Source organism: Toxorhynchites rutilus, chromosome 2, assembly GCF_029784135.1.
Source record: "Toxorhynchites rutilus septentrionalis strain SRP chromosome 2, ASM2978413v1, whole genome shotgun sequence".
NCBI lineage: Eukaryota > Metazoa > Arthropoda > Insecta > Diptera > Culicidae > Toxorhynchites > Toxorhynchites rutilus.
The window spans coordinates 84,654,377-84,673,944 of record NC_073745.1 but is presented as its reverse complement, the minus strand read 5'-3'; the positions used below and the strand labels follow the sequence as shown (position 1 = coordinate 84,673,944).

The 19,568-nt window shown below is 38.9% G+C and overlaps 1 protein-coding gene across 2 annotated transcripts in view; it reads right to left on the bottom strand.

The window, feature by feature from the left end:
* Window positions 1-7,495: 7,495 nt before the first annotated feature.
* The window catches only part of LOC129768258 (CCR4-NOT transcription complex subunit 7), a 29,025-nt gene continuing 16,952 nt past the window's right edge, over window positions 7,496-19,568 (bottom strand). For both annotated transcript variants that reach the window (XM_055769769.1, XM_055769770.1), the window contains one exon: window positions 7,496-8,966. In XM_055769769.1, the coding sequence (XP_055625744.1) occupies window positions 8,700-8,966 (267 nt within the window). In that variant the 3' untranslated portion in view covers window positions 7,496-8,699. The remainder of the gene's footprint in view (window positions 8,967-19,568) is intronic.

The following is a 19,568-nucleotide window of genomic DNA, read 5'->3' as shown; positions in this document are numbered from 1 at the left end:
CATTTTATCTTTCGAATGAAGTGATTGTTATAACATTCAATCCAGCCGGTAAAGAAGTATTAACGTTCAAAACCTTGCACTCCAGCGTCACTCTCTCGTTTTCGAAACTTTGAACTTACACCCGGTACAGAAATGAATTTCATTCATAAAAAAATGCGCATACTTAAAAAATAAAATGGCTGTTTCGAGTGTTGTTTCGACCGATTTTTGAATAAAATTGATTGTTCCTCGGTGGTATTTTGTGTTTTTCGGATCCTGGTAAGTATCTTCATATATAAAAGAAATATTTTCCCACGTACTTGTAAATTATCATCACATGAGAACGGCTGATCAGATCACCGTCGTTTATACAGGGTTTTCCAACTTTAAATTCCGAAAGTAAATTGACATAAAACACACTTAGAACTCGAATTTCGATGAAACTTTTATTTCAAATTAAAGTTTGGTTTATGCCATTATGTGTGAAATACAACATCATTCAAATGTCCACCTAGGGCTTCCTCGCACACCTTGATCCGGAACAGGTAATTTTCGATGACTTTTCGGCACATATGGGACGGTACCTCGGTCATAACTTCACGAATCTTGTCATTCAAATGTTCAAGAATTTGCGGAGAGTTGGCATAGACACGGTCTTTCGCATAACCCCACAAACAAAAGTCTAGCGGGTTCAAATCGCATGATCTGGACGGCCAATTGGCATCACCAAAACGCGAAATTATGCGTCCCACAAATTTCGTTCGCAATATGGCCATGTTCGGTCGTGTTGTGTGGCACGTGGCACCGTCCTGCTGAAAGCACATGTCATCCGTATCCATATCTTCAATTTGTGGCAAAAAAAAATCGGTTAACATGCGGCCATAGCGCTCACCATTCACAGTTATCGTCTCGCCGTCCTCATTTTCAAAGAAATACGGCCCGATGACTCCACCAGACCATAATGCGCACCAAACAGTGACTTTTGGCGGATGCAATGGCCTCTCAACAATCACGTGTGGATTTTCTGAGCCCCATATACGGAAATTTTGGGTGTTCACATAGCAACCGAGCTCGAAATGTGCCTCATCGCTGAAGAAAATTTGATGCGAAAATTCAGCATTTTGCTGCTGTTGTTCGTTCACCCAATCGACGTATACCCGACGCACTCCATGGTCATCACGCTCTAATTTTTGTACCAGTTGGACTTTATATGGATATAGGTGCAAGTCCAAATGCAAAATTCGCCACAATGATGTGTTTGACAAGCCCAATTGCTGAGCACGCCGTGGAATCGAAACATTCGGGTCATCCTCCACACTGGCAGCAACAGTAGCAATATTTTCGGCCGAATGCACATTACGATGATGCACAGGTTTCACAATATTCGCTACGGATCCAGTTTGTTCGAATTTACGCACTACATTAGCGATTGTGTGCTCTGTAGGCCGTCCATGATGACCAAAATCCGTCCGTAATGCTCGAAAAACATTTTCCGGTTTTTCATCATTTTTATAGTATGATTTAACAAAATTAACACGTTGTGCTATGCTAAAACGATCCATATTGTAAAATGGCAGACATTCAACTAACGATATGACGCTTTGGTTGACAGCTATGTCAAACGGTTGTCAGCGCAGGGCTGTATACTTTCCGAAGCCCGAAATGGAAAACCCTGTATATCGTAGAGTTTGTCTTCACCCAAATTAGTATGATAGAATACTTTGAAAAATATTTGAGATGAATAGCAAAAACCGAAAAAAATTACTATGCATATCTTTATATACATATCAGTTTGGGGAAAAAGTTATCCATTATTTTCTTGGTAGCTGGCTTTGGTGATCAATATCTAACTTAATATCGATCATACAATTTCAAGTTTAGGCTTGTTGATGACATTTCACACAAAAAAAAAATCTTTTGCTGTTTTTGTTTGTTTCATTCAGTTGTGAGTTACAGGGTGTTAACAATGGAGGTCAACAAAGAAAATTCGATACATTTTAGTTTTAATTTTTTATTTTTCAATTTAAAAAAAATTTTTTTAATGTAATGCACTAAATTAAGATCTCTACTGTCAAGAAATGGACCGTTTGAAGCTAGCGATTGAGCAGAAACGTCCAGAATTGGCCAACAGAAGAGGCGTTGTGTTTTATCAGGACAACGCGCAAGGCCACACAATTCCGAGAGCTTGATTGGGATGTTTTAATGTATCCACCATATAGTCCGGCACCAAGGCACCAAGCGATTACCACCTTTTTCTCGCATTGTAAAAATTCCAGAGTGATAAGAAAATAACATCAAGGGAGATTGTCAAAATCTGGAGGCGATCTGGCGTAGTGGTAACATCAATGCCTCTCACGCTAAAGGTCACGAGTTCAATTCTCACTCCCGACATTCTTCCAAAAATGGAAGTAAAAGTGACGAACCAGCCAAATTGAGTTGAAAATCACTATAATACAGATAAAAAAAAATTGTCAAAATCTATTGATAGAGTTTTTCGTCAATAAGGACCAAGACAATCTCCTTTATTCCGCGCGGCGAGTGAGGTGAGATGGCTCAAGTCACTGCATTCCCGTAGGCGAATGTCGTGACTATAGTTTGTCAATAAGTGAGATTTGAAGTCGTGTCCTCATATGTTATCGATTCGGGTATCAAAAATAAGTTGAAAGGTAATGTAGCTTCCACAATGAAGCGAGAAACTTTGCTATCTCACGTCACTCGCCGCGTGGAATAAGGGGGAATAATAATAGATACATTATGAAGCTACCTTTAGAATGGCAACACATTTTACAACAAAACGGTGCATATTTGACCCAAAGCGGACAATCCGAAGCATATTAAAAATAGTTTTGAATTACACCCAAAAATAATTTTTTCCCCAAAATAATATAAAACAAGGACATTTAAAATAAAAAGGTAAAATTCTCAAATAATAGATAATAATATGTATGTTTCGCAGTGAAAATCATCATTTAGATCATTTTTACAGATCTGAACAATAACATATTAGGCTGTCAAAAAAGTCCTGCGGTATTTTTTTTGAATTTTCATTTGTTCATAAAATTAGTTACAATCATCTGTTTTAAGTCAAATATGCGCCGTTTTGTTCGGTGACTTGTTCCCAACGAGATGCCAACTTCATAATACCCCTGTTATAGAAGCTCGCTTCCTTATTGGCAAAAAACTTGGATAGCCAATTTTCACAGGCCTCTTTTGTGGCTAACTTCTGACTACCTAGCTCGTTCGCCATGGACAAAGTCACTTGGTGCAAGGTCCGGACTATACGGCGGATGCAAAAGAACCTCCCATCCGAGCTCCCGGAGCTTCTGGCGCGTCACCAAAGAAGTGTGTGGCCTGGCGTTGTCCTGATGGAAGACAATGCGGCCTCTGTTTATCAAAGATGGCCTCTTCTTCATGAGTGCTACCTTCAAGCGGTCCAGTTGTTGGCAGTACAGGTCCGAATTGAGCGTTTGGCCATAGAGAAGCAGCTCAAAATAGATTATTCCTTGACAATCCCACCAAACACACAGCAGAACCTTCCTTGCCGCTAATGAGGGCTTGGCCACCGTCTGAGCCGCTTCAGCGGGCTTCGACCACGACCGTTTGCGCTTCACGTTGTCGTAAGTGACCCACTTTTCATCGCCAGTCACCATCCGCTTCAGAAACGGGTCGATTTTGTTGCGATTCACATGCGTCGATACGGTCAAAGATGTTTTTTTGCGTCAACGTGTGTGGCACCCATACATCGAGCTTCTTTGTGAATCCAAGCTTCTTCAAATGGTTAATAACGGTTTGATGACTTATCCCCAGCTCTTGGCCGATGCTACGGCTGCTACTATGCCGGTCTTTCTCGGCTAATTCAGCGATTTTGTCGCAATTTTCGACGACAGGTCTTCCGGAGCGTGGCGCATCTTCGACGACCTCTACACCAGAACGAAAGAACATTTCAGAAACGCTTCAATATATGCAATTTGCAAAACACGTTCGTTTGTTTTGATCAGCATTTGTTTTACGGTGCTGTCAGAATAGTCTATACAAGGTAAGTGTTCAATCCAGCATTATATATTAAACATGTTATAATTTAAAATGCAGAATTTACTTCCAGCGCATATTTCAGTGGCTGAAAATGAGTGGGGAAGAAAAAATTTCAAATCACCATCAGTTTGAATGGCTCATTGAACCAATTGCGAATGTAGACATTGCTCGAGGTTTTTGTGGAGGCAGTTCTAATATAATCCCGGTGTAGTAAAGGTTAGAGGAATTCAGAGAGAAGCTTAATGCACTGAGACCACCAATGAATCTTGGTTCAGAATGGCAGAAAGTAAGTATTTCTTTTACGATGCACATAACTTTCATAAGTAAATTTTATCATACTCTTTGGATTTCTTTCAACCGAATTTCCTACCTAAGAATTGCTTACTTCTGCTAGCATACATTAGTACGTTATTTTTGGCAGCAATTTTCTTTTTTATTGCTATTCCATGCCAAACTTCACCACTTTTACTACAATAGATCAAACTAATGGTCGCAGTGGTACAATGCTCCTACAGAAGAAGATGCCAAACTTTCTATACCATATGCTAAAGCTATCCTGCAAAACAATAATGATTTTATTTAAATTACAGGTTTGGATTGACATGAGCGGAAAGGTAAAGAAAACATTAGCACAAAACAAGCGAGAATTTAGAGCAACAGGTGGTGGCCCCAATGCAATAAAGCTGTTGATGCCGCTACAACAAGAAAGCGACGCTAAAAGAGAATTACATGTTGCGTTACATGAATAACAAAAATTGTTTTGCTAAAAAAAAAGTGAAATTCGTGCGTGTCTCTACGGAATTCCATAGATTGCAGTTATGAAAATACATGAAAAAGTTAATTTTCTAATAATTATATCCTTTGTAATGCAAATTGTTCCACGCTGTCGTTTTTATTACACATGCATGCGTGCCTTACGCCTATTAACCTTTATTCTTTGAGGAAATATCAATTCACTCCAAAACAACCATATTAACACTTTTGGAAATACATTTTCATAGCAGATGCCTCAAAAAAAGATTTGGCATCCCTTCTATAGTGCTTCGTGGAACATTACAAACTTGTTTCAAAATATTTCATCACAACTGCTGACATCCGAGCTTGCTAACGAATCGAGCAGTTTTCCTCGATTTCTATAATTCCAGATTTTACTCGGTGTGATAGTGATAGTGATTGTATCGAGTCCTCGATTCGATTTCTATAATAGGGCCCAACAACACTTGTACTGAATCATTCGTTATATGTTATGAATGAAACAATGTAAAACGATGATTTTCTAACCTTTTCAGCGTAGAAAGAATACTTCAATCCGGGAAATTTGCAGAAAATTCCTGATTTTTGAGAAAAAATCAAACCAATTCCATGCTCGCTGCGCAATCTGGTTGCAAATCTAACGTTTATGGCGTAAGATGGCACAACGAGTAAAATAATGATGTATTGTTTTTTTTATATGAAGTTCGTTTAAATTTGTTGGAAAAATCCTAATTGTTCTTCAATAGCCAGCATGCATTAACAAAGTTAAAGTTTTCGAAGATTATTTATTAATAAAATGAATAATCACGACCGAATCTTAACTTTCAGTGCGTAGAATAAACAAACATCGTCACTTTTGTGGTTCTGAGCTCTAATGTAGGTGTCACATGCGTTAATTCGGCTTTGCGTAAATTCGTCAATTGATTGCAGATCCTTCTCGTATCGGCCGAAAGGAAGCCTCTGCATAATCAATGATATCAATCAACTTGATATGATATCGATTGTATCGTAATTATTCCCAGTTTGAGCTTCTGAAAAATGTCCGGAAGTTAGTGCCCATAACCTCTTCTTCTTCTTGGATGTCACTAATGGCGGGTTTACATTAGGGAGATCTATAGCTATAGATGGATTTATTCACGTGAAAATAGGTGTAAACGGGTGTGAATAAATATGATACACTTATTCGAGGTATATATAACATGAATAAATTCAGCATATGTAAACGCTTGTGAATTTCTCACTGGTGAGAAATCACTAAAGTTGGATGCAGTTCTACTTCAGGTGAATAAATTCACCGAAAATATGAATATATTCATTATAGAAGTTCACGCTAGTGTAAACGGTTGATGCGATTTCTATAAATCTCATCATATTTCTTCACATGAATATATCACTAGTCTAAACCCACCCTAACGTTCCAGTGGAACTTTTGCCTTCTCAACGTAGCACTACTTTCGTAATTTTTATAAGTAGTACTTGGTTGAGATTGCTATGGCGAATAACACGCCTCGAATGTGCTCTTGAGTGGCAAGCTCTAGAATACGTGTGACCACAGTGCAAGCCGGAAGAATTTTCATTGACGAAAAATCTCCCGACCAGAACGGGAATCGAACCCGAACACCCGGCATGATAGTGTGAGACGCTAACCACTCGGCCACGGGAGCACTTAACCTATATTCACTATCAAACAAATATTTCGAAGATTATTTAAATAGACCAAAATAGAATTTTCTTACCATTTACTGATGAAATTTAATTGCTAAAATGATTTTAAATAGAAACTAATGGAAATAATCACGACCGAATCGCGCTTTCAAGTGCACAGAATAAACAAACATCATCACTTTTGTAGTTCTGAGCTCTAATGTAGGTGTCTTATGTGCTGATTCAGCTAAATTCGTCAATAAGGCTGATGTCACATTAGGCGGATTCGCCGCCGCGGATATCGCGACGGTTTTTTTCTCGATATGAATTCGCTTCCAAAACCGCCCCGCTCTGTGTGACATGGCTCATTCACAATACACTGTAGATCCTCCGCTGCGGTTTTACTCACGGAATCCGCGGCGGCGAATCAGCCTAATGTGACATCAGCCTAAGGCTCAATGTTTCCACTTTTGCGTATGTTTCAATCTCGGACGGATTGTACACTGAGAGAAATAATTAGTAAATATAACGAATTTTTTTGGTAAATACTACCAATCTATAGTCATTTTCGACCGTACTAATAAACACATATGTCAAGCAGAGCCATGATTCGGAAGCCCAATATCGGCTACATTTTCTCGCCGAAAATGCACGTATCAGAATTATATCCTTATTGTACCTCCGTATTGCCTTATGGGAACAATGAAAATGGTTAATGCGCACTTTTCTCACCAGTTTTCAGATATGACAATATCCAAGCTTACTAATGTTATCGAGTAAAATATACTAATCTCTGGTAGGGATGCGGGTTTGTTGACAATATGTACAAAAAATTTGTACATTCTACTAATTTTGCATTACCAAATGTATTTGGTAGTTTTCGACCGAGGATTTTTGTGTGAAGTGTAGAATGCAAAAGTCGATCTTCAACGGATTGTGAAGTTTCAAATTCAAACGAATTTTGGTATATTCTGCGCCACCTTTCCCGAAGTTGTTGTAACAAAGCTCTATGATAAGCACTAAATGAATGATTATTGAATAACATGCAATTAACATCGACTGGAATAAGAAAAAAACATCAAACTAATAAATTGTGAATTAATAAAACATTTTATTCCAATATATATTTGCTTCATCAATTGATGCTTTATTGTTTGTTGTATTTTGTGTATTACTTCTTCCAAAGTTTTTCCGCTCTCTTTTTTTGCTCGAACTCCAATTTGCATCGGAAAAAGTTCTTCCATTAGATGAAATTTGTTTCCTGGCTTTTTAGTTGTCCCGAAAGCAACCCTTTCTATGTGCCTTACACACCCACATCCACACATTCTTGATCCCTCGCCAATCTTTCATTCCACATCGGATTTGATCAGATGTTAACCCCTTTGTTTTTTTTTTGTTTGTTTTTTTTCTTGTATATTTTTCCGTGTATTTCTTGCCGCAAAGTGCTGACGCCTCCCAAATAGGTCCACATTGTTGATGGATGGGCCTTTCATCTACTGAAAAAAAAAATCAACGCAGCTTTTACCCTCTATTATAACTTGTTGTTTCGCTTTAAATTGAATGAAGCTAAAAAACGATGTTTTCAGTAATAAATACATGTTTTTGATATTTTTATTTCGTCGGTCCTAGAAGTGCCCAGCCTGCTAGCCTGTGTTCACAAAACAAACAAAAGTCCCTACACTCTCTTTCTTTTAATTTTAATCGAAACGCACCTATCTGATAACGTTTACAACATACTTTCTTCGTTCTCTCGTGTTCGTCTGGTATGATAAGAGCGTCTCTCTAACTTTTATTTTGAATTGTTTGAATAGTGAAAATTGTGAAAAATATACGAAAAGTAATTCGTTCGTTTGTTTTTTTTTTGTCGTTTGTCATTGAAAACAGGAAAACAAAACAAAATCAGTGGTGGCTTCAAATGCTTGTCATAAAAAATAAAATCATTACTCCTTTGTCAAAACAAAAAAAAACAATATCTCACATCGCAACAAACAGGGAAGAGATGTAAAATAGAAATGTATATTTCTCTTCGCCTAAAATTAGATGAACGTTTGTTCCGTGCCGTTTCGAGATGTATGTTTCGAAATAATCTTTTGTTTTCTTGCTGTGTCGTTATAATTACGATAGATCAATAGTAATAAATATTTGTTTTCTTTAAAGAGAATAGTTCTTGCTCGTTATATTTTTTTGTTTGAGTTCTAAAGTGTGTATCCTTACTCTTCTGCTGCGTTTCAAACTGTTGCATGTGTTTTTGCTAATTTAATGTGTTGTTTCTAGCGGATCACCAGACGCAATCATGATGCTGCGTTGGTTTCGCCATTGTCGTGATAGTTGTTACTGGTTGGGATGTTGTTGTTATTACTGTTATTACTGTTAGTGGTGCCACCATTGTTGTTGGTGTTGCCACTAACTCCACCTCCTGGGCCAGAGCCCATGGTCGAGCCTGTGACGAGCGCAGTGTTGTTCAGTGTAGAGCTCGCGTTGTTTCCGGAAAACGAAGTTCCCAAACCGTATAGGTGGCCGCAGTACTTTTCGTTGTCGATCTCGTCTTCGAAGAAAATCTGAAAGAAGTGCAATGGGAAAAGCACATTAGTTCTACTGTTAAACCAAGAATATGTGGGTATTTGATTCGTCTTCGTAAGCTCGAACCCACCGAACGTATATACAGTGACCCACAACGAGAAAAATCCACCCGAATTCATGAACTTTTTCATAGATGGAAATATGTGGATGATAATTAAGGTAACCACTCAAATGGAAGTTCATATCAACCGTTATTGAACAGCATTGAATAATTGCAATTTAATTCGCAATTTTTCAAGTTCTGGTTTGGTTGGATTTGGTTTTTTGGTTAAAACAGGTATGACATGGAAAAAATCCACTGGAAAACTCACGATATCTTGTACCAAAACATTGACGCATCCCTTGACGTTGGTGTTGCCTTAAGTTATAACTAGTTGTACGCGCCATTCACGTTCGGTTCACCTGTACAGGAAATTTTGGGCAAACGGCCATAAGCTCGGATCTGTGGCTGAGAGAACGCGTAGAGAAGTTGTGCGTAAAACAGACCGTCGCATTGATTTAATGACCATCCGAGAAATCAAGAAAGATTCATCGGTAACCATTCGAAATATCGGAAACATCATGGTCTGGAGCTGCTTTGCCTGAGCCGGGATAATGACAGCTGACGACGATAATCAAAAAAGGATAATGACAGCTGACGACGATAATCAAAACAGGATAATGACAGCTGACGCTTTCATTGACACCATAAATGAAAATCTTCGTAGATCCGTTGCAAAAACCAGCGTTGACAAAGGATACATTTTCCAACAGGACAATGATCCTCAACATACTATAAAAAGATGAAGGTTTTTCAAGTCTAAGCGGATTAAAGTTCAGGAATGACCTGCTCAAAATTGGGATTTGAACCCTATTGAAAATCTGTGAGCTGTTCTGGACAATAAGGTGACAAAACTGGCGTAATGAACAAGGACACGCACTTACAGCGTTATCGACAGCCTGGAAGGAGAATAACGCACAACATCTGAAGAATCATGTGTGGAGAGCATGTCCAAACGTCTTCAAAAGATGATTGAGGCTCACGGTGGACATATTCCATACTGAAGATCTTAAGTTCACATCATCACATCGTTTTTTTGTTATGATTTTTTTAAACGTTTGTTTTATGGATACATTCTGCTGCTTTGATTCAGAATCTTTGACATGTTGTTTCAGTCTCTTATTAACTGTTATAGTATACAAAAACACCTTCATCTAACAAGCATTGTTCATTTAATCCTTTAACGGGCCGTGAGAACTAGGCATGTAATCAACGTAAACTACAATACAGCATGTTTACATGCTAAAATACACGAAAAAAAATTTCAATTCGAAAAACAGTTAAAACATTGAAAAAAATTGGTGGCAATTAGAGATGGGCAAAACAGTTCACTTTGATGAACGGTTCACTCATTAACCGTTCATCTAAATGATTCAGTTCTTTTGAACCGTTCTTTCGCTCTTTCATCCAGCGGTATTAAAAACAGCATAATATGTTAGCTGAAACCCAACATCAATAGACAGCTATTGATTGATATCGTTGGACTGGATAGTGTACGTATGGAATTTATATTTTTGAAATTTAGTGGGGAAAGATAAGCTGCTTCTTTAAAAGTCGCAAACTGTATGTGAAAATATGTTTATCGGTCGTCCAAAGTTTATGTAATAATTTGATACGCACAAAATATATGCAATTTTTCATATTCTATTTTTGGACAACACACAGGTTCCATGTAAGATAATATTTCATAATGTTCATTCAGGGGAAAAAAAATCAGCAGCGATTTTCACTAATTAACAAATAACAAACAATGAATTGAAACGAAAAAACTTTGCCCTCACTATAAGATTTTATGTTTACCTAATTCATGAATCGCCCCAGCTTCCCCCAGATTTTTTTCTGAAAATCAGGAAATATATGAATGTTACGCAGAATTGAAAGAATACATGGAATTGAAAATATATAGTTTTGCTTTTAAAACTACGAAAATCAAATTTAATTTTTACCCCAAAATTGAGTATACATAAACAAAATAAACCCTGCGTTACATGCATTTTGCTTATGAATGACAATATCGTTTTATTTTTCTCACAAGCGCTCTCGTTATATTTATCAGAGATCGAAATTCTCGTTCGGCTGCGCGATAAATATTCATTCAATCAATCTAGTTTTCGATGAACTGTGTATTGTTGATATTTTCGTCTCTTCCTTTTCACCGAATATTCTTTTTCAGAGAGAAAGAGATGTCGAAAATCTCTATCTCGGAAGTTCAACGAGAATGCTTTTTCGTCTCTCATTTGGTACTGAAAATATGGAGCGAAAAATCAAAGCTAACTTTACCAACATTAGTCTGTTAGAGCAGCGTCCAAACGATCTGCATTTGGACAGCGTGTGAATTGTACAAATATTAATCCATCTCATGTTCACTTCACGATGAAACCCAATATTGCCGCATGTTTTCAGCTGTACTGAAGAAGTGAAAAACCATTATCGGCATCAAGGAGTCACTGAAATCGAGACCATTTTTCGGCAATCATAACTCACCGAAAAATAAAAATCGGCTCTGCGTTTCTCGCGAGAATCGAAGTGAGCGTATAATATTCTCTCGCCTCCTATATTTTCAGCTATGTTTCTCTGTGGGTGAAAATGGTTGTTTTTCGTCACAAATCGGCGAGTATTTCGATCTCTGATATTTATCCATTCCGTCCAGCACCAATCAGTTCAGCTGCACTCGTTCGTTCGCAAACAGTTCGCCTGCAAACACTTCGTTCTCAAACAGTTCACTCTCAATCAGTTCTTTCCCATACAGTTCACTCGCAAACAGTTTGTTGACAAACAGTTCACTCTCAAACAGTTCACTCGCAAACCGTTCTTTCGGAATCAGTTCGTTCACAAACCGTTCGCTCGCAATCAGTTCGTGGGGAGAACTACCGTTCTTTGAAAAAGAACAACCGTTCGTTCACTCTTTTCGGCGAACTAGTTCTTTCGTACCGTTCGTGAACGGTTTGCTCATTTCTAGTGGCAATATAGTTGCCATTGCCCGTTCAGCATAAAATGTTGGTGGCAATATATGGTTATTTCCCTTAGATAAGCAATTGATTAACTGTAAAATGTGAAGTGCTATCTAAACGCCCTAACTTCTCCGTTTTAATTGGCCCGACTCACGGTTTCCCAAACACAGCCATCAGACCCAAGGTACCTGGGGGAATTGGCATTACAAATACATACTAGTTGGGGGAACTTTTTTTCCCATCGACTGGTGTTCCCTAACACAACCATAAAAACCAAGGTACCTGGGGAAATTGGCTTTGTAAATACATTTTTTTAGTGCACAATGCCATAGTAGCGACTTGTTCTTTATTATTGGACTTACAACATTAGCCGGGAAGTTTTTTGTATCGCTCTTCAGTTTGTTCCGAATTCCATTTATGTTGTCTTCGGCTAGCTTTTGTGTGTAAAAAAATTTTCAGTCATTTCGGCTAATGAATTTCCCGTTTTACCAATATTCCAAGATCACAAAGCAAACTTTCTTCAAACTCACGCTAGTTTATAATCTAAAAATGCTACAGTATGTGAGTTTGATAGATTCGCCCACATGTTTGTCGAGCCGTTCTACATTGTAACTCTCAAACAAGCTGCATCACGCACATTCTCTGCATAGAATGAATTTCCTTACAGCATTGCCAATTTCAGAGCCCATTCACTTAGCTGATCCGCAGATCCATCATTTCATTGAGATAATTTTGGAATTAGTATATGCTATTTGGTAGCCTTTACAGAACACAAAACTAGGCTGAGTCGTGTTCCTCTGTAATTTCTTGGGAAATATTTGGCTGGTCGGAAAGCTCGCTCCGGTTTTAAGGAAAAACTTAAATATATATTTTCTACCGGTTTGTTCCACAATCTTTTGTCAAAAAACTATCATTGTGTTTTTTATACTATCCAAAGAGTCGCAGTTCATGCGCTTAAAGGGAGACCCCTGTCTGGAAGTTCGGAAAATAATGAACTTTCGTGAATTTTTTCGGATGTTAGGAATAAAGTGAAGTGTTCGGGTATTTTGGTTATCGTTTGAGGTATATTTGAAGACGTATTTTCCATTTTTTGAGCGCACGAATAATGATTATTACGCTTTAGACAGTTGGATGCGTAGATGCTGTCTGAAAATCGGTACCTTGCTGGTGGTATCGGTTCTGAAACAACGGAGGTCGCAGAACAAATTCCAAAGAATATTTTGAAACATTAGGACAATACCTAAAACGTTACATAAAGATTTTTAAAAACTCAAAAAATTTCCAAAATGGCGCCCATTTTTGTTAAAAAAAATTAGTTATTTTTTATGAAAAATTTCTGTTTATAAGAAGAAACAATGAGATATAAAAAAAACGGCTATGTAGCGCTTTAGATAGTTCATATTTACTTGCTGATAAAAAATTTCAGCCAAAACGTTGAAAAAAAGTTGAAAAAAAACTGTTTTCGAGAGAAACGCGTTCAAAGAACATGAGCAATACTGTATCCTTTGAGGTGACTTCATACTTTTGGATGTTACTTTCCAACGAATTCAAATATCTCGAAATCCTTTTATGACAACATTACTGAGGGCATATGCTTCTCAAAAATGCAAAAAAAAAACAAAAATTCCATTTTTTCGACATTCCAGACCGGGGTTTCCTTTTTAAAATTGGGAAGTGATCTGTATAAGTAATAATCTGATGGTTCTATATCCGGTGATCACGATGAGTGGAATAGCGCATTCCAGCCAAACTCCAAAATTATTTGCCGGAATGTCAAGGAGATATGAGGCCTTACGTTACTCTGGTTCAACACGCCGCCCATCATATTGATTAATACTGAACGGATCCCTGGCCTCGATTCGTCCTGTTGCGAGCAATATTTATTGTAATTTATCGACTGATTGGTTTATGGAAGTTTATAACACAGAATTCTTTCCCAATTCCACCAGACACAGAGCATAACTTTCTTCGAGGAAAGACCGACTCTGAGAGTAGCTAATGGTTTCAAAGATTTTCCCATTCAAAATTGTTGTCACGATTTGCAACAAGAACGGAAAACGGAATATAGATTTGAACGAAGAAGATCAACGATCTGAGAGAAGTATGGATGTCCGACCGGCATTCTCAGAGCCTCTTTACACAGTACCAGCAACTGCACGTAAAACATTTTACGTGCCCACGTGAAAATTATCTCTCCCCCTGCCCCCTCACCATGGACAAGCGTGGACAGTCTCGTAAACCCCCCCCCTCTCCCCCTAAAGTTGACCACGTGGTATGTGGACAGCCCCATAGAGTTGAAGTTTTCGCCATTGATATAATTTTGCAGTGATCTTTTGATCATTTATATTTTTTCCAAAAAATCTACAGCTTCACTACATTGAAATGGTAAGAAAACAATACAGTGGATCCACGATTATTCGCGAGCGGATGATTCGCGGAGGCAAAACTCACAATGAAAAAAAATTAATCTACAAATAAAAAAACCCATTATGAACGCCAACAACAAGGAAAGTGCAATATGTCCTATAATTCTAACGTTGAAAATAACTGGCGCATCGTCATTCTATATGCCTTCCTGGAATTTGACTTTGAATGGCATACTTGCTCTTTTGTTTTGTTTATGGCCTTCATACTCCCATACCTTATTCTGCACCACGGCCCGAAATCTTCGAAAGTGAAAAACTGTGACTCTACTCTCCGTAGCTTCGCTTCTACTAGAACTCCTTCGGCAGTCACCGCCAACAAAAAGTGACTTGACTAGAAAATGAATTGACTAGCGTTGACTAGCGAGGATGACTGGTGAACTAGTCCAGTCAGTGGTTATTTTAACTGACGCGACTAATGAACACAAATCTGCCTCTTCACACAGCTGACTTCAATCCACACTTTCATTTTCCCCTGACACTAGTTTTATACCAACGAACGCAATCTTATTTTACGTCCATATAAAGCGGAACGAAAACATGATTTCTGATGCAGAAAAGAAGTTACCCCATCGATGGACGGTTTATTGTCTACCCATCTTGAACTCAAACCAACGAACATAGACATTTATCAAACATGCTATAAAGGTCCTCGCGTTAGTATTAGTAAATAGTGTGCAAAATAGCGCACACACACTGCACGCTATTTTATACGTGTAAGTAATGTTCATGTACGATACAAAAAAAAACGAGCTCACCTGTAGCGTATGTCAAACCACATTGAACTCAAACATCGATGCATGCACACGTACATGGGAGAGAGAAAGAGAGGAACGGATACGTTTTGGGGGAATTCACTTCAAAATGCAATGAGGACAATTTGACTGGGAAGAATGAAATGATATAGTCGAGTTGGTAGAGGGAGAAAGCGACTTAACGCCCGACTGACTGTGTAGTCGTTTTGGCGGAGAAACTGCGTGTAGAAGCCAAAACTCATTACTAACTGAATAGGGATATAGTCAGTCAGATAGTCATCTGACTATCCTCAGTTGACTATGACTATGCAGAGTCCTGTTCTGCACCGTGAGTGACTTCAAACAACAGTAGTCGGGTTAAAGATACTCGCACTATTCTGAAAGTCGACTTACTTTTTCTTCTGCGCAGAATGTGGTCTGAGAAGGGGAGGTAAGTAGCTTTCCCCATCTACGATGTAAGACAGCATTCACGGTAGCCTTTTACACTATACTTTTCTGATTGCCAATTTACTGGTTCACATAAGCGTTCTCAGTGCTCAAGTGTACTGTTTCGTTAGTTCCTCGTATAAAAAAGGCCGAAAAACGAAAAAAAGTTGTGTTAACAGTTGTACAAAAACTAGAAATGATTTCTAAAACTGAAAATGGAGCTTCAAGGAAGCAGAGGTGCTTGGATTGCGGGATTGGAGAAGCAGACAAGCGGGAAGCGGGATTGGTGCGAGACATTTTAAAGCAAAAAGACAAACTGCTGAGTTTTGCATCAATGTCGGACAGTGCTTCCGGAATAAAAAAAATCGGAAAACAATGAAGAAATCCACCTACTATGAACTTGATGCGGCCTTGGCGGAATGGATAGCATTGCAGCCAAAGCAAAAACCTTTTTCGATTTGCTAGGACTAGAACGAAACTTTGATACATCGTGTGATTGTTTATATTGTTTTAAGTAACGTCATGGAATTAGCGGAGCGGAGATCATCAAGCAGCTGAGGAGTTTTAACGTGACTTTGAAGACTTTTTATTGTCTGAAGATCTATCACCTGAGCAAGTTTATAATGCAGACGAATCGGGTCTTTTTTGAAAGTGTCTTCCCACTCGTACTTTAGCCTTTCAAACTGAAAATAGCAAGGAAAGATTTACTATTTTACCTTGTTGCAATGTCATTAGACTCAGCAATGATTAGACTTAGCAGCTCCTAAATAGTTCATATGTATTGAATGCTTCAACAAATTGACTGTTTTTCAATGTCGGGAAACTTGCTCTTGTTGCTCTAAATTTGGAGTTGTTAACACGAAAATGGCTCAAAAATGAATAGTTTTTGATTTTTTTGCGTTCACGTCGTGGCTGACCGGAAGCAGGCTAACATCGCGTGTACGTACCTTTCCTTAACGTAGAAATCTCAGGGGTGATAACCGAAATAAGTCTGACGTGTGAATTAATTAAAACAGGAGACCGTCCGACTTCGAGTCACTTTTGCTCCCTGAGTACGTTAACCGGAAACAATGTCTTCGCTACGCTGTCAGTTGTCGAATTGTGAATTCTAAGAAGAACTGGATTTGATTTGCTGAAAGCAAAATTCCTCGTGTTGTGCGTAATTTTTTTTATTTATTATTCGAAACCATCCGACAATAAGTCTTAATGGTAAAAAAAGGAACTTAGATTGGGAAAAGCCACCTTGAGCAAACGTTAAATTCGAACTCAAAGCGGCATAAAAACCCAATATCTTTTAACAATGGTATACAAAATAAAATGACATAAAAACTAGGCGAATAACAAAGATGGATAACAATTATGACAATACTATACTACGCATACATTTCACAGTTGCACACAAAATATTCTAAAAGGACAATAAGTTTCCACGACGTTTATATTCTAACGCCATCTGACGAATAGGTTCTTGAAGACCATAATTAGTGCGATGCGCATCAACCCGTAGCAGATGTTGGTTCCGTCGAGGCCGAAGAGGGCAGTACAGCTGAAGTCGCGACAGAACAGCAGGGCAATCAAAGCATCCCGATAGGATTTTATGGACGGTCTTAACGGTAATATCCTTGCGTCGCTGCTCGAGAGGAGCTATACCAACTAGCTGACAAAGATCCTCATAAGGTGGCAAATTATCATAATTTCTCCAAGGCAGCATGCGGCAAATTCTACGAATGAAGCACTTTTGTATCCTTTCAATTTCGAAGTATCCAGTACTCATAATGCGGATTCCAAACAACACAGCTTGTCTCAAGGATGGAACGAACTAATGAGCAATAGAGAGTTCGTAAAGTGCCAGGATCGCAAAATTCTCTACCTAATCGAAAGATTGTTCCGAGCTGACGGTACGCTTTATTGATGATGAATGTATAATGTTGTCTAAACGACATTGGGCTGTCCAAAACAACACCTAGGTCCGTCACGTTATCACTTCGCTGGAGTAACGAGCCATTGCTGATTGTCATATGATTAAAGCTGCACCATTCCGCAAATAAATCAATCAAGCTTTGAAGTCTCAAACAGTCTCTGGTGGTCTCAATTGGCAGATAAATTTTTACGTCGTCAGCGTAGAATAACCTTGTTCCATGAGGCAATAGTCGGGTGATGTCGTTAACGAACAGCGAGAATAGCAAAGGTCCTAAGATGCTACCTTGCGGTACTCCGGAACCATTCTGGAACCACCTCGATTGGGAGGAACCCACTCTCACGGAAATTTTGCGACCGCGTAGATATGTGCTTAGCCACGAAAGCAAACTAGATGATGCTCCTAATTTGTTGAGTTTGGCAAGCAAAATTCCATGATCAACACGATCAAATGCCGCTTTCAGATCGGTATAAATAGTGTCGATCTGATTACCCTGTTCCATAGTACGCAAGCATAGCGATGTAAATTCCAATAAATTTGTTGAAACTAAACGACCAGGGTAAAACCCATGTTGTGCAGTAGAAATGTAGCTTTTCACCCGAAACAGTGAATGATCATAAACAATGGCCTCAAGCACCTTAGAGCAGGGCACAGGGAAGTGATTCCACGATAGTTCTCCACACTATGCTTAACTCCTTTTTTAAACACAGGGAACATAAATGATGATTTCCAACTTTCAGGAAACTTGTTCTTTCGTAAAGATATGTTGAATATTGTAGCGACCGGAGATTTTAGTGTTTCACAACATTTTTTCAATAAAGCAGCAGGAATACCATCAGGCCCAGGACAATAAGATTGTTTCATTTTGGAAATCGCACAAGCAACATCCTCTGCAACAACGGAAAGAGTTCCGACTGAAAATCCGTCGCTAGCAACGTAACGCAAAGCATTATCAGGTGGTATTGATTCCATGCTGAATACACTCAAAAAGTATTTCGCAAACAAAGCACATTTACTACAGGTGGAAGACGCCACTTCATCATTTAGGAACATAGTCGACGGCAAGCCATTCTCCTTGCGTTTATTATTAACAAATCGCCAAAAATGCTTAGGGTTGCCATAAATATTACGTTCTGTGTTACGCACATAGTTAAAGTATAGCACTTTGTTGAGGGTTTTATATTCCCGACTAGCCAATTTGAAAAGATGACAATTGTAAGCACTTCTGATTGAGTGATAAGCGCGAAGGCAAGCATTTTTGCGGCGTTTTAGACGGCTAAGATATGTGATATGTGACGATAGCAGCGGTAGCTGTTTTCTTCTCCCCGGTAAAAGCGGCAGATTATTTGCCAGCAGGGATGACATCGTGTCGGTATCCTACTTGGCAGCTGTCTTCTCGCTTGACGCTCGACACCCGCCGCCAATCGATGCTGACTCGATGACCACCAAACGAAAAAAGTTAAGCTGAAACCTTTTTCAATGCTGAAGTTCTCGTTGGCCACCTTCTTAGCGGTACCATTCTTCTCTCCGGTGGACTCCTCTTTGATCTTGAGGGGAAGCTTGAAAGAACACGATGCATCCATGCCCTTCATTTGCACAAACAGGCTCTTGGTGGTGACATCGTTCATCAGCGCTTTCTTGGTGAACGATGTTAGCTTCGCCACATCAATCTTGTAGCAGCGATCACATGCTCTAACCGCTGTACAATTGTAGCTGAGTGGATTTCCGAGCGGGCATCCGCTTATATACTGATTTTTTTTTATTTCAATAGCTTGGTTTCAAGGACAGCTACACTAGTCATACTTCAATATGCACTTTACTGATGGGTCCTCTATGAACGAGTCTACAGGATTTTGAGTGTTCAACGAAATTTTCAGCTCCTTCCACAGTCTTCAGTTTCCTCGCTTAGTGTATACTGCGGAATTGGCAATGATACACCGGGCGCTGGACAGCCCACGACCTCGTCGCCTCACGACCTGTTGAACACTATTACATTGAAACGGATAGTCTTTGCTCTGTCGAAGCTATGCGTTCAGTGAGGCCGGAAAAGCACTCGCCGCACTTCCT